The 14,268-nt window shown below is 48.4% G+C and overlaps 1 protein-coding gene across 6 annotated transcripts in view; it reads left to right on the top strand.

The window, feature by feature from the left end:
• Atxn1 (ataxin 1) overlaps positions 1 to 14,268 on the top strand; it is a 399,758-nt gene that overhangs the window by 375,013 nt on the left and 10,477 nt on the right. For all 6 annotated transcript variants that reach the window (XM_060372972.1, XM_060372974.1, XM_060372975.1 and 3 more), the window contains one exon: positions 5,540 to 7,544. In XM_060372972.1, coding sequence (XP_060228955.1) covers positions 5,703 to 7,544 — 1,842 coding nt within the window. In that variant the 5' untranslated portion in view covers positions 5,540 to 5,702. The remainder of the gene's footprint in view (positions 1 to 5,539; positions 7,545 to 14,268) is intronic.

Here is a 14,268-nt window from a genome sequence, read left to right as displayed (position 1 = left end):
ATTTTAGGGTCTTGCTGTTGTCTGTAGACAGTTCTGCCGCCTCCATTTCCACAGAGCTGGGTTTACAAGTGTGTGCCACACACCAGGCACGAGTCTGCCTTTTCTGACACCCAGAGAGCTTCCCTTGAAGGCATGTTGGTGCTCACAACTCTTAGTGCCCCGCCCCGGACAGGCGGTGCAGAGGCCTGAGTCACACTGACCTTGGGAACTGGGTTGGGGACACCCAACACCCCTATTGCTTGCCTGTTAAAGACAGCCTGAGTCACCCCGACACATGACACTTAGTGCCACAGAAATCTAAGGTCCTTGATTCGTTTTCATATAGTGAAAGGTTTACTTGAAAATTCTCACCCCACTTACTTCTGTGCATTTTTCCCCCTTTTAACACACAGCAGGGTGGGGGACCACTCTTTGCCATCACACACTTCTGGCAAACATGGCCACTGGGCTCGTGATTCCAAACATGGTATGGTGGCACACATCTGTGATCCCAACCCTCAGAAGGCAGAGGCCAGAGAACCAGAAATTCAAAGTCATCCTCAGCTGTGTTGAGTAACTGAGGGCTAACCTAGGCTAACTGAAAGCCTGTCTCAAAAAAGTAAAAATATTCTAGACTCCTTCATTTAAACCATTCTTAAGCCAAAGCTCTCCAACTAAGCTAACTGAGCTATTAAAAACCAAGGCCAGGCATTTATTTTTATTCTCATTAATCTTAATTTTCTTGGTTCTATGCCACCGCTTCCAGCCTCTGAGGATATATTTGCATATTAATCACAACATTCTAAATATCCCATCCAGCCTCCTGCTACCTCTAAAGATGATAACCCAAACACTAATAAGGTGTTGAATAGAGCAGAACTGAAAATAGAGCTAAGACCTGTCCTGGGCCCTGTGCTGACAGTGGGCAGTGAAGGCTCACAGCATAGACTAAACGGGAAGAAGCTATTTGGTGAGTGAATACACAAACAGCTTCCTTCGGGGCGAGCCTGGTCAGTCAACCGTGAGAAGAACTGTCTCTCACTCAGTGAGCTCTCAGTTTTAAATATTTGTGCAAATAAAATGAGGTCTTAAGAACAGGCTGAAAACTCGTATTTGGGCTTTTCTGATCGGGGAGAAACACCTTCGTTTTATAAAATCTTTTTAGGGAACCCACCTTGTGACTGCGATCTGCTCTGTGAGGCTTAAGTGTGAAATTTCCCACCTGTGCCGCATGGCTGCCCACAGACTTGAGGATCTGTGGAGCATTTTGTGTTTCGGGTTTGCGGTTTTGGGTTGCTGAACCTGCCCTAACCATGATGAGCCATCTACATTTCTTCCTCTTGTTTCTACAAGCCAGGGGCGCCCAGCTCACTCACACTGAGGATGTCAGGGTTGGGAAGAAACAGCATCTCAACTTACTCCTTACCCGAAGTGCATTTTTAAAGCTCATACCTGTCTAATTCTAGAAGCGCCTCCCATTGTGAGCCGCCACTTGCTGTTTACAGATCAGTGGCCGTCTATGCTCACATCTCCAGCACAGAACGAACTTATTATTTTGCCACTCCAGGACAAGGAGAGAAAGATGGAACCAAACTTGAGCACGAACATGATGACTGAGTCCTGTATGGAATGAATAATAATAGCCTAAAGGCATGCCCAGCCTGCAGACCACATGTACCCCGTATACCTATGGATGTGGCTAGTGCAAAATTATAAACTTACTTAAAGGATCATCAATGGCATGGCATGCTGCCCCCTAGTGGTTTAGTGAAAGTCCAGCAGGATCCAGTACTGCTTTGTGGAAGATGCAGAGAGTAGCAATAGTTAGTAGGACAGAGAAAGGAGTCATCGCCTCCACCTGGTCCTGTCTTCCACGATGCATAATAAACACTCCCACATTTAAGAGAATGTCAGGAGAGGTAGCTACTTGGAAGATCTCTTGAGCCCAGACAACATAGCAAGACCCCTCTCCTGTTACAAACTATTATTCTAGGCAGAAAGAAGGCTCCGTGGGAAAAGGCATTGCCACCCAGCCTGACAGCCTGAGTTCAGCTCTCCAAGACCCACACGATGGAACGAGAGAAGGGGCTCCACAGGGTTGTTGTTGGATTACCACAAGCAGCACATGTGCCCAATAATGATGATAATGTATTAATTATAAATTTTTAAAGTATGGACAATTAGGATGGTGGTTGGAGATTTGGGTCAGCTCAGCCTGAGACACTCCTGCCTCTTCATGTTTTGTTCCATCCTTGTTTCATCAAAGCCACTCTCTAGCAAAGGTGCTACTGCTCACCAGCAGATACTTTTTCAGAATAAATTTGAATTTTTTTTTTGTCAGCATTGATATATGATGCCAGTAGTTAGAGCTGAGTGGTATAATACTGGCCCAGCATTCACAAGGTGCTGGGTTTGATCCTTGGTACTAAAAATAAATAGAGAGAGTTGTTATGTCTTGTTAGTTCATTAGCAGAAGCTCAGCCTAGAAAGTGTTCAGGGCTGAAGGGCCAGCCAGAATCTATCAAACAGGAAGTATAAATAAAGTCCTGTACCTCTGAGAACCATTTCAGACTCCATAGGAGCTTGCTGGGTTTGCATAGTACAGTCATAGGCTCAGGCAGTTTTCTGTTTGCCTGTTGCTAATGGCTCTTCCTGAATGAGTTTGACATTTTACTTGGCTTTGAAAGGACTTTCATGCCCCCTGCGTTTTCTTCCCTCGAGCTGCCTTGAGCTAATTAACCTATTCCCTCACTGGCTGGAACTACTACTCTATGCAAATGCTCTCATTTCCGAGTCTGACATATCACTCTTGCATGAACATCCCTAATGAAATCCTGCAGCGTTTTATGGGGCAGTGCACCTGGGCCACCAGCAGGGGCCGCATGGAACTGTTCTCTGAGTAGACCTTGGCAGTGATTAAGTTACCTTGCCAGCTGGTATAAGAAAGTAGGTGCTGGGCTGGAAAGTTAGCTCAGCGGTTAAGAGTACTGGTTGCTCTTTACAGAGGATGCAGGTTCAAGTCACGGCACCTGTGTGGTCACGTCCTCCTATAACTCCAGTTTCTGATTTCCTCTTATGACCTCTGTGGATAATAGACATAAATGAAAGCTAAACTTTTACACACACATACACACACACACACACACACACACACAGAAAATAAACAAACCTCTTTTTTTAAGTTAGAACTTAGCAATCCTTCTTAAGGGTGATTCTCGGAGTCTAAAGATAAAAGTTTGACACCTATACTTTTTCAGACAGCAAAAGGAAACAACACTTTTGATACTTTGGGGGTTTGATTTTAGTCTGTCCTTGCAATGGATTTCTAAGCACTGGGTATAAATGATGCTCTGCACTCTTAAGAGGAGAGAGTCCTACAGAATGAAGTTATTTGAAACACAATTCCTTATACACTTTGGGGCTTTTCTGCATCTTCAAGTATATGTTATTTTTAATTTCTTCAGCATTATAGATCTTGCTGTTGCTTCAGCATGGACACAGCCTGGATTGCTGAAGACGGCCCTTACAGCATCAGTTTGGTTTTTAACATGGGAGGGGCTTAGAGTTTTTGTTGTGGGTTGATTTTTTCTTTGTTTGTTTGCCTGCTTGCTTGTGTCACCACAACAATCCCCTTTTAGACAGGGCCTTTCTTTGTAGCACAAACTGGTCTGGAACTCACAATATAGGCCAAGATGGTCTACAATGTCCCAATCTTCCTGTCCCAGCCTTCCAAGGGCTGAGATTACAGACACTCGTGACCACACTCAGTTTGAAGAGGTCTGTTCTAAAGTCAGATCACAGGAAGAAGACTCTGAGGACGAAATACATTCAGGTCCCAACCGCAGAATCAGAGCCTCTGATGTTGCTTCCCTCTGCAACGTCTCCCTGTGGGCAGTGCTCACAGCTCCTGCTGCCAGCATGCTCCGCGTTGGTCTTCTTGAGAGTCCCCCTCATGCCAGATGGACAGTGTTCACACAATGGTGGTGACTCAGACTTCAGTGTCTGTGAGACTGGGGCAGGGATGACTCCTTGCATCACTACATGGCTGGGTTTCCACACGTGGCTATGATTTGTCTGGCAAATACTTCATCTCCTGCTTACAGCTAGCAGGCCCCTTGCCAGGGAGAAGAGGAGGAGATGGTAGGGAGAGAATATTCATAGACTAAACCTGGAAGGGAAGAGACACGGATGAAGCAAGTGCCTGACTTTTATTAAGAAAGCTTCCGAAGTCTTGGCTGTGTTTCATTTACATATTCATGTGTTTATTTATCTGTTATTTTTAGGAGACAGCATTTTATACTGTAGCCCAGGAAAGCCTAAACTTTGAGGTCATTCTCCTCAAGCACTGGGATTATAAGCATGAGCCACCATGTCAGGCTTAATCTTACATATTGTGTGTTTTTGTTTTTGTTTTTTAACTAGAATAGTTTTTGTAATTGTCTTACAGATGTCTTAGTGTTTCCCTATAAATGACTGTACTTGGAATTCTCTTGAGACTTACAGTGAGAAGACTTATTTTGGGCTGTTGTTGCTCAATTATGGCACATTGGTGTATGTGTGGGAGGCACGCTCAGGAAAAGGGGCACCACCATAGATTACATAGAGCCCTGACGCCAGGTGAAATCTTAATAGCATTGGTTCTGGCATCCGAAGATGAAGAAACAGCCTGAAGAATAATTGGGCATCTCTGTTCCAAACCTGCTCCTTCCCAAAGCCCAGCTCCTGGGATCTCGTTTGACTAAGATAAAGTTGCCCAGATAAAGATGTGGCAAGGAATGGCACCAACCTTTCTATGAAAAAAAAAATTACAAAATGCATCATCTACCCTCCTCCCCCCACAAAAAAAGGCAGAGTCCCACACACCTGTGGTCTCAGACCTTGAGAGGCTGAGGCAGGAGGATGGTGAAATCAAAGCCAGCCTTTGTTACACAGCCAATCTGAAGCCAGTCTGAGCAACAAAGAGACCCTTATGAAAAAGCAAAAGAAAAATTGAGCATCTACCCTCCAAGAAGAAGAGAAAGGGGAGGAGGAGGACAGGGGGTGTAGGGAAATGTTTGAGTTGCCTACCTCTTTTATTGAGAAAGTACATCTGGGATGGAGCAACAGATGGTGGTCAAAACAGCTGTATAACTGCCCTTGTAAGGGACCAAAGTTCAGGTCCCAGCACCCACAATATGGTTCACAACTGCCTATAACCACAGTGCCAGGAGACCCTTTTCTGGTCTCTTCGGGAGCTGCCACATACATGGCATACATAAACTCTCACAGGCACTTGCACACAAATAAATCAACCCTAAGCCAGTAAGCAAATGTTTAAGTACACCCTTAAGCTTACTCTCTTGATTCTTACGGACTCATTAGCCCAAGTAGCATTTTATCTATTTTAACAGGGACCATAATCTGCTTTAGGGATTCCACCTGAATCCAGGGCCTCCTCTTGATCTTGTTGGTAGTGATGTTTTTGTTGGTTGGTGGGTCGGTTAGTTGTTTTGGCTTGGTGGGGTTTCTCCGCCTGCGCTGATGTTTTGATTTTCTTCTCCTGCTCTCTCCCCCTTCTCAGAATCCGGAGCTGCTACTGCCGGCCTAGCGAACCCACGGGGAGATGATTCCTCATGAAGGGCCTGGATCCCCTACAGAAATCCAATGTGACTCTCTGTTTATCAGACTAAAATCAGAGCCAGCCAGACAGTGAAACAGCCACCGTGGAGGGGGGACGGCGAAAAATGAAATCCAACCAAGAGCGGAGCAATGAATGCCTGCCTCCCAAGAAACGTGAGATCCCCGCCACCAGCCGGCCCTCTGAGGAGAAGGCCACTACTCTGCCCAGCGACAACCACTGCGTGGAGGGTGTGGCATGGCTCCCCAGCACCCCTGGCAGCCGGGGCCACGGGGGCGGGCGGCATGGGCCGGCAGGGACTTCCGGGGAGCTGGGTTTACAAGGAATGGGTTTACATAAAGCATTGTCCACAGGGCTGGACTACTCTCCGCCCAGCGCCCCCAGGTCGGTCCCCGCAGCCACCACGCTGCCCACGGCGTACCCTCCTCCTCAGTCAGGGACGCCGGTGTCTCCCGTGCAGTATGCCCACCTTTCACACACCTTCCAGTTCATCGGGTCCTCCCAGTACAGTGGACCCTACGCTGGCTTTATCCCTTCCCAGCTGATCTCCCCATCAGGCAACCCGGTCACCAGTGCGGTGGCCTCAGCTGCAGGGGCCACCACTCCATCACAGCGCTCCCAACTGGAGGCCTATTCCACCCTGCTGGCCAACATGGGCAGTCTGAACCAGGCACCGGGGCATAAGGTTGAGCCCCCAGCGCAGCAGCACCTCAGCAGGGCTGCGGGCCTCGTCACCCCGGGCTCCCCTCCACCCACCCAGCAGAGCCAGTACATTCACATTTCCAGCTCTCCACAGAGCTCCGGGCGGGCAGCATCTCCTCCACCCATCCCGGTCCACCTCCATCCCCATCAGACGATGATCCCGCACACGCTCACCCTGGGGCCCTCATCCCAGGTGGTCGTGCAGTACAGCGACGCCGGAGGCCACTTCGTTCCTCGAGAGTCCACCAAAAAAGCAGAAAGCAGCCGCTTACAGCAGGCTATGCAGGCCAAGGAGGTCCTGAACGGGGAGATGGAGAAGAGCCGGAGGTACGGGGCACCGCCCTCTGTGGAGCTGAGCCTGGGGAAGGCGAGCAGCAAGTCAGTGCCTCATCCTTATGAGTCCAGGCATGTGGTGGTCCACCCAAGCCCAGCAGACTACAGCAGCCGTGACACCCCTGGGGTCCGTGGATCTGTGATGGTCCTGCCGAACAGCAGCACCCCCTCGGCCGACCTGGAGGCACAGCAGGGCACCCACCGAGAGGCCTCCCCATCAACCCTCAATGACAAGAGCGGCCTGCACCTAGGGAAGCCGGGCCACAGGTCCTACGCGCTGTCCCCCCACACGGTCATTCAGACCACACACAGCGCATCAGAGCCCCTCCCGGTGGGTCTACCAGCCACAGCCTTCTACGCTGGGACTCAGCCTCCCGTCATCGGCTACCTGAGCGGCCAGCAGCAAGCAATCACCTATGCTGGCAGTCTGCCCCAGCACCTGGTGATCCCAGGCACCCAGCCTCTGCTCATCCCCGTGGGCAGCCCTGACATGGACACCCCTGGGGCAGCCTCGGCCATCGTCACATCATCACCCCAGTTCGCTGCAGTGCCTCACACGTTTGTCACCACCGCCCTGCCCAAGAGCGAGAACTTCAACCCCGAGGCCCTGGTCACCCAGGCCGCCTACCCAGCCATGGTGCAGGCCCAGATCCACCTGCCGGTGGTTCAGTCAGTGGCGTCCCCTGCCGCGGCGCCACCCACGCTGCCGCCATATTTCATGAAAGGCTCCATCATCCAGCTGGCCAACGGGGAGCTGAAGAAGGTGGAGGACCTGAAGACGGAGGACTTCATCCAGAGTGCAGAGATTAGCAGCGACCTCAAGATCGACTCCAGCACGGTGGAGAGGATCGAGGAGAGCCACAGCCCCGGTGTGGCCGTGATACAGTTTGCTGTTGGAGAACACCGGGCCCAGGTAACCCCCGCCAGGGTCATCTAGGTAGGGGGACCCCACACCCTTCTTCTGTCATTTCCTGGCAAGGTGATTGCTTCAGGCAGGTAGGGTTCCCATTGTCACCCAGTGAGAGGAGAGAGAGAGAGAGAGAGACCTAGACCCTTCCGTGTTGAAGAAGAGCTCCCTTCCACAGATGGTATGGTAGGTCCTGAAGACATGTCAGGAGGTGAAGTTCTTGTTCTGGGTTTGGGGTCATATGAGGAGAGAGTGGAGGGGCGGTTTACTACCGTGAGGTCTAGACTCCGGGCCAGAACTCACAAATTAGGAAAACACAGCTACCCAGTATGTCCTTGACCTCACAGTAGCTGAAGATGCTCTGATCCTCTGATCCTCCTGCCTCCATCTCCAGAATTATGGGATTACAGGCGTGTGCCACCATGTCCCATTTATTCGCTGTTGGGAGTCGAACCCAGGGCCTCATGCAGGCTAGGCAAGTACTCTACCACTGAGCTACCTCCCCAGCCCAGTTTTTAAATTATATTTTCTCTGAGCAGCAGCTTTCAGTTTGGGAATAAATTCAGCCACTGTAGGGATTTGCACATCCAGGCCCAAGCAGACCAACAAGCCTAAGAGGTAAGAAAACCCCACAGTTCTCTTCAGCCTACATGAGCAGCAATCTCTGTGTGTTTGCCCCTACTCAGAATGTCACAAAATAAATGTGCAAACCATGAAGGGATTGGCTTCCCTGTGAGGTCAGACCCCGCTTCCTCGCTTCCTCTGTAGCCTGACAGCTGGGCTTTCAGCAGCATGATGAACAGAGAGAACGAATGTTTTTCTCCTGTGACAGGAAGTGCTATTGCAAAGCCACACGGAGAGCCCTGTGGTCTGCTAAAGAGACTACTCGGGTTTTGGGGCCACAGAAATAAAAGGAAGCCTGTCAGAGATCGGCTGACGTCATCACAGCTGAAATGTGTGCACCACAAACAGTGCCTGCACAAGTGGCAGATTTGGAGAGAGAGAGCAGAGGGGCCTGGTAAGGGAGAGAGAATGACATCAGGCTTGACTGAGCTTGCAAGGGCTGCCCTCCATCTCCGGTATCCTGGAGGAACTTTCTCCCTAGCCTGAGAAGATGCCCAGTCCTCTGCAACGAGTTAGATACAGCTCACACCGGCACACACAGGGAAATGGAGAAATAAGCAAATTGTTGGAGTTCCAAAACAAAAACCAGTTACGGAACTTGTGGAAGAAAGATGGTTTTCTCTGTGACAGAAATAGCTTTGGGACCCTGGGCATAAACCCTGCATGGTCAGAGATCTACAAGGATGGCCGGCTTCAGACAACCTCCATGGTTCTTCCAAGAGAGCACTGTGGGGTGGTGGGGAGAGGTAGAAGCCCAGCTGTGCCTTTGTGTGGGGCAAGGGACTTTTCCCATCACCTCCCTGCCCCCAGCCATTGCTCTCTCTTCTCTAAAACAGGCTAACTAACCTAAGGATGCTACAAAAAGACAATCTTTTGAGATCGTTGGATTTTGTTTTGTTTGTCATTGTTGTTTGGGGTGTTTCAATTGTGTGTGTGTGTGTGTGTGTGTGTGTGTGTGTGTGTGTCTGTGTCTGTGTCTGTGTGTCTGTGTTTATCTGTGGTCTGCATGTCTGTCTATGAGGTGTGTGTGTGTGTGTGTCTATGGTGTATGTGTGTATCTGTCTATGGTGTGTGTATATCTATGGTGTGTGTGTGTACGTGTGTGAGCCTAGATCCTTGTATGTTACCAGGCAGGAGCTATACTATTAAAGCTTTCTCCCCTTCATCCTCCTCAGGTCTTTATTTTGTTTTTGTTTTGAGCCTTTGCTTTTCTGTCTTCCAGAACAAACTTGGTTGTTTTATCTATCTGTCTATCTATCTATCTATCTATCTATCTATCTATCTATCCATCTATCCGCTTTACATTCCAATTATAGCCCTCTCCCTCCGCTTGGTTGTATTTATTTGCTTAAGTAACCAAAAGTTAAAAGTATATACAGGGGAGCTCCTACCTACTTCCATCTAACCGGCACATGGATACAGTAGGAACTGAGGCAGGAATCTATGAATCTATGGTGGTGAGTGTGTGTGTGTGTGTGTGTGTGTGTGTGTGAGATATGTGTAGATGTGTAGATGCAAAAGCCGAAACTCCCCACAAAGAAGCCAGGGAAGGATACTGAGCATCTACCTCCCTACCTCCCTGCTGTACTACCTTCAGATGGGGACTTACGTTAAGGCTGGGCTGGCTGGCCAGCAAGCTCCAGAAATGTCTGCTCTCAAATGCAGGAGTTACAAGCACACATAGCCACCCTGGATTTGTACGTGGCTGTTGGGGATTCAAACTCAGGTCCTCCTATTTTCACGGCAAGTGCCCTTACCCACTGAGCCATGTACCCAGATGGATTTTTAAGGAGCTGAATCCTAGCTTCTCATGTGGGAAGATGCCTCTCGTGTTGTCCCTGTCTGGCATTCGTGACAAGGCAGCGATAGTATGGTAGGAAAATGCCTTTCTGTGTTTATGGCCCACTGTCCCTGTGGCTTTCATGGACGCTGCACTGCTATGCCCTTTGCAGAACAGTGCTACGGAGAGAGCTGTAAGCATGGCTCCCTACCACTGTGTTTTGAAAACACAGTGGACAAGTAAGACATTCCACAAAGGCAGGGACAGATTTCCTGCTCCCACTGTGCCTTGGTTCAGCCTGGGATTCCCACAGGACAGCAGATTGCTTCCTTCGGGTTCACTCCCAAATAGAGCCCACTTATTGTTCTCTAAGTATTGGGCCATAAGCTACTGGCATGTCTCAGCTATGAGAGCGAGAGTAAAGCATGGTCTTTTAGAAAAGGAAAAGAAAAAAAGAATGAGTATTCTGGGATAGCTGCAGAGGGAGCAAGTTATGTGCTGAGAAAATGCATTAGGAGATACCTCAAGACAAAAAAGTCTCAGTCTGCCCAGTGGAGGTGGTGGTGGGTGTGGCTGAGGCAGTGGCAGCAGCAGCACATGCTTTTAATCCCAACCCTAGGAAGGCAGAGGCAGGCAGATCTCTATAACTTCTAGGCCAGCCTGATGTACAGAGCAGGTTCTAGGACAGTCAAGGCTACACAGAGAAACTGTCTCAAAAAACAAAAACAAAGACAAAAAGCCACATTCTGACTTTATCCTCCACATCTGCCAACCCCAGCATCTGGGACAGTTCTATAGGTGACTTTGACTCTGAGAAGGGAGGCGTTTGCTCCTATAGAGAAAATGCAGCATCATACACTCTGGAAGGAATGCATAGAAAGAAAGGCAGTCTCCTCAGCCCTAAGCAGAAAGATGGCTTTCCCAGTGAACAGAGAGAGCCACCCTCTCTTTGTTGTCTGTCCCCCTGCTGAGGAAGGCCATTAATCACACTCCTGCTAGGCAGCGTGAATGGACATGCTACCCCGCATGAGCATGCGTATCCAGCCATCAGTAGGAACTGGACTTGAGCAAGACCTGGAGGTCCACCCCTTCCGATTAGCGAGGGCACCCGTGTACAAATAGAGGGCCTGCTCTTCCAGAGGTCCTGAGTTCCGTTCCCAGAAACCACGTGGTGGCTCATGACCATTTATAATGAGATCTGATTCCCTCTTCTGGCTTGTAGGAGTACATGCAGAGAGAGCGCTCATATACATAAATAAATAAATACTTAAAAAAAAAAAAACAGTGTGCCATTTGAAAAGTGCTCTGGCCCAACACTCTCCTCTGGCTGTCACTCTCCTCAGTGCTGAGCTCCGTGTTATTGGGGCTGTGTGTCACTTCCCAGGTCCTCCTGAGGTGACTGCTTCCCCAGCTTCCTTGGCGGCTCCTTAATATTCACTGCTGTTTTCTTCTCCCAGTGTGGGCAGATGCACGCGCTCCCACAGCGGGCTACGATGCTGTGCTCACTGCGTGTGGACCGATGGCTTTCCTTTCACTCCTCTGTTTCTCGGTTTGACGGCTGGGGACCGTGAGTCACACTGGTGGCAGTGTTCTAATGGATTAGCTGGGTTCTAAAAATAGTCCAGGCACTCATGCAGGCAGCAGATAAGCCCGAATAATCAGTCTCTTAGCTACCAGTAGAAACATACTCAGCAATATCTACTGTTCAGTCCGGTAGAAACAGAAACAAATTCGTCAAAACATACGTGGTCAGCAGCCTGAGTGAAGGCCGTGTGCTAGCTAGGTCTGCGGCCCGGCTGTAGACGACGCCTCACTTCCTCTCACTTCTGAAGTCAAAAGGATCTCTCTAGGAAACTGCGTCAAACCACACTTGTTTTTAAGGTGTTTTTTGACCCAATGGGGTAGCGCAGGACTGTAGCCCTTGCTTCCCCAGGTGGGAGGATTGCTTAAGCCTGGAAGTTTGAGAGCGGTCTGGGCATCAAAGCAAGACCCATCTCAGGGAAAACGAACAGAAGAAATATGTTGCTCTTCAACCTGGGATATAAATGCCCCCTACTTGATGGTCTTGTTCTTGGTGATAGGTTGCCTTAGACCATGGTTATTATGGCTTGAGTTTAGTTCTCTTAAGGAGTCACTCAGGCTGATTCTGAGCTCTTGGTAGTCCCCTTGCCTCAGACTCCTGAGTGCTGAGATCATGAGCATAAAACATAGACTTTACTGTTTAAATTTTTCTATTTAGAGGCTAGGAGATAGCTCAGTCAAGCACAGAACAGGAGTAGTGAAACATGGTTATGATCCTTGTGCTGGAGAAGCAGAGACAGGAAGATCCCTGAGGCTCACTAGCTAGCTAGCCTAACCTACTCTAGCTCCAGACCAGTTAGAGTCCCTGTCTCAAAAGGTAGATATATAGACAGACAGACAGACAGATAGCTGGCAGATAGATAGATGGTGGACAGAGCCTGAGGAGTACCCAATGGTTGTTTTCTGAATTTTATGTGCACATAGTAGTTTAGACACACATACATTGTCTTTATTGTTAACTCTTGTACTGGGGGCCAATGAGATTGTTTACCATATAAGGGCACTTGCCACCAAGCGTGTCACATGATAAAAGGAAAGAACCAACTCCCACATGTTGCCCTCTGACCTTTGCACAAATCACCCCTCCCCCCCACATACATACACTAGATAGACAAACAGACATTTGTAAAAATAAATTTAAAAAAATTATTTTAATTTCTAGAAGGGCATTGGTGGCACAGACCTTTAATCTCAGCATTCAGGAGGCGAAACAGGTGAATCTCTTGAGTTGAAGGCCAGCCTGGACTACAGAGTAAGTTTTGGTACACCCAAGGCTGCATAGAGAGACTCTGTTGAAAAAAAAAAAAAACAAAAAAACTTGCACTGTATATTAAACTTATTATAATTGGGCCAATATCAGTAGGCTGTTATTGACTGCAGCCCACAGTCTGAATTAGAATTTACTCTGGGTTATGCCTCTGAGAGTTTGATAAATGCAGTGGGCTCTATAGGCAGCATTACAGTACCATCCAGAATAATTTGACCACTCTAAAAGTCCCTTATGCCTTATGTGTTTACCCATCTCCCAATGTCATGCCTCAGAGCACTGAGATTCACCAGTCTTCCCTGTCCCTAGTTTTGCCCCTTTCCAGAGTGGTTGACAGTTGAGATCATGCAGTATGCTTCTTGTCACACTGGCTTCTTTCACTTAATCGCATGTCTGGGATTCTCCTTCACGTGTTTCTGAGTCTTTGATTGCTCTTCTTTTTGTTTCAATGCTAAATATGAGACTTATTCTTTTATTGTTGTTTTTGGTGGCTTGTTTTGTTGTTGTTGTTTTAGTAAGGTGTCACTGTGTTGCCTAGGCTGTGAGCCTCTTTCTACAGCTTCACGATAGCTATAATTTCACCCATGGGCTACTAAAGCTGATTCTGTGTGTGTTTATGCATGCATGCATGTGTGTTTGTGTGTTTGTGTGTGTGTGTGTGTGTGCGCGCGTGCTTACACACATTTCTCTGTGTGTCTTTATTAGAGGTTGAATCCAGGGCCTCATGCATGCTCTGCAAGCACTCTATCACCAAGCTAACCCTCTCCAACCCATAATGTTATGGCATGTGGGATAGAAACTGTGTAAATCATCCAATGCAGAATGCTTCAACATTAGCTGTGTGGTCGTTTGTTGGGCAGTGTCCATCTTGGCCAACTATGGGCCTCCTGATGGGACCTTCCCCTTGGAGAGTTGTGGGAGCTGTGTTCTGACCCATGGTTTAGGGTTTGTGTTTGAAGGTGTCCCAATGCAGAGATAAGGGTTTTCTGAGGGGCCCCAAAATGCTTCCACCAAGGCAAAGTCCTGTGATTAGAAGCTTTCAACAGAATGCTCACAGACTCTTTCACACTGAAGAGCTTGGTGGTTTTTATTAATGATTTTTAAACACTAAAATCAGTAGCCTACTTTCAGCCCCTTCATCATCACTGTGGAATTCTCTTGTTTGCTTCCCATTGGGAGCCTAATTCTACAAATCCTCCTCTGAGGAAAAGAGCAGACCAAACCTACAGGTAAAAAAGGAATTCGTAATTTCACTTCACAGGCAATCACGAGTTCCTGGCTAAGTAATTTGACCAAAAGGAGGACTTGTTCACTAAAAAGCAGTTCCTGAGAAACTTGATGGCTTCTACCTCCAGGCGGAAGCTTCATGGAGGAGATGGTGTTAACTTGGGGTGAGGGAGGAGGGCTTGGTAGAGCAGACTCCCTTCACATTTGTGGAAACAGGGAGCCTCAGGAAGGAAGAAGAGACACAGTTAAAC

The sequence above is a fragment of the Meriones unguiculatus genome, chromosome 19 (assembly GCF_030254825.1).
Source record: "Meriones unguiculatus strain TT.TT164.6M chromosome 19, Bangor_MerUng_6.1, whole genome shotgun sequence".
NCBI classification, from domain to species: domain Eukaryota; kingdom Metazoa; phylum Chordata; class Mammalia; order Rodentia; family Muridae; genus Meriones; species Meriones unguiculatus.
Note: the sequence above shows the minus strand (reverse complement) of the source record. Positions and strands in the feature narration are given on the sequence as shown.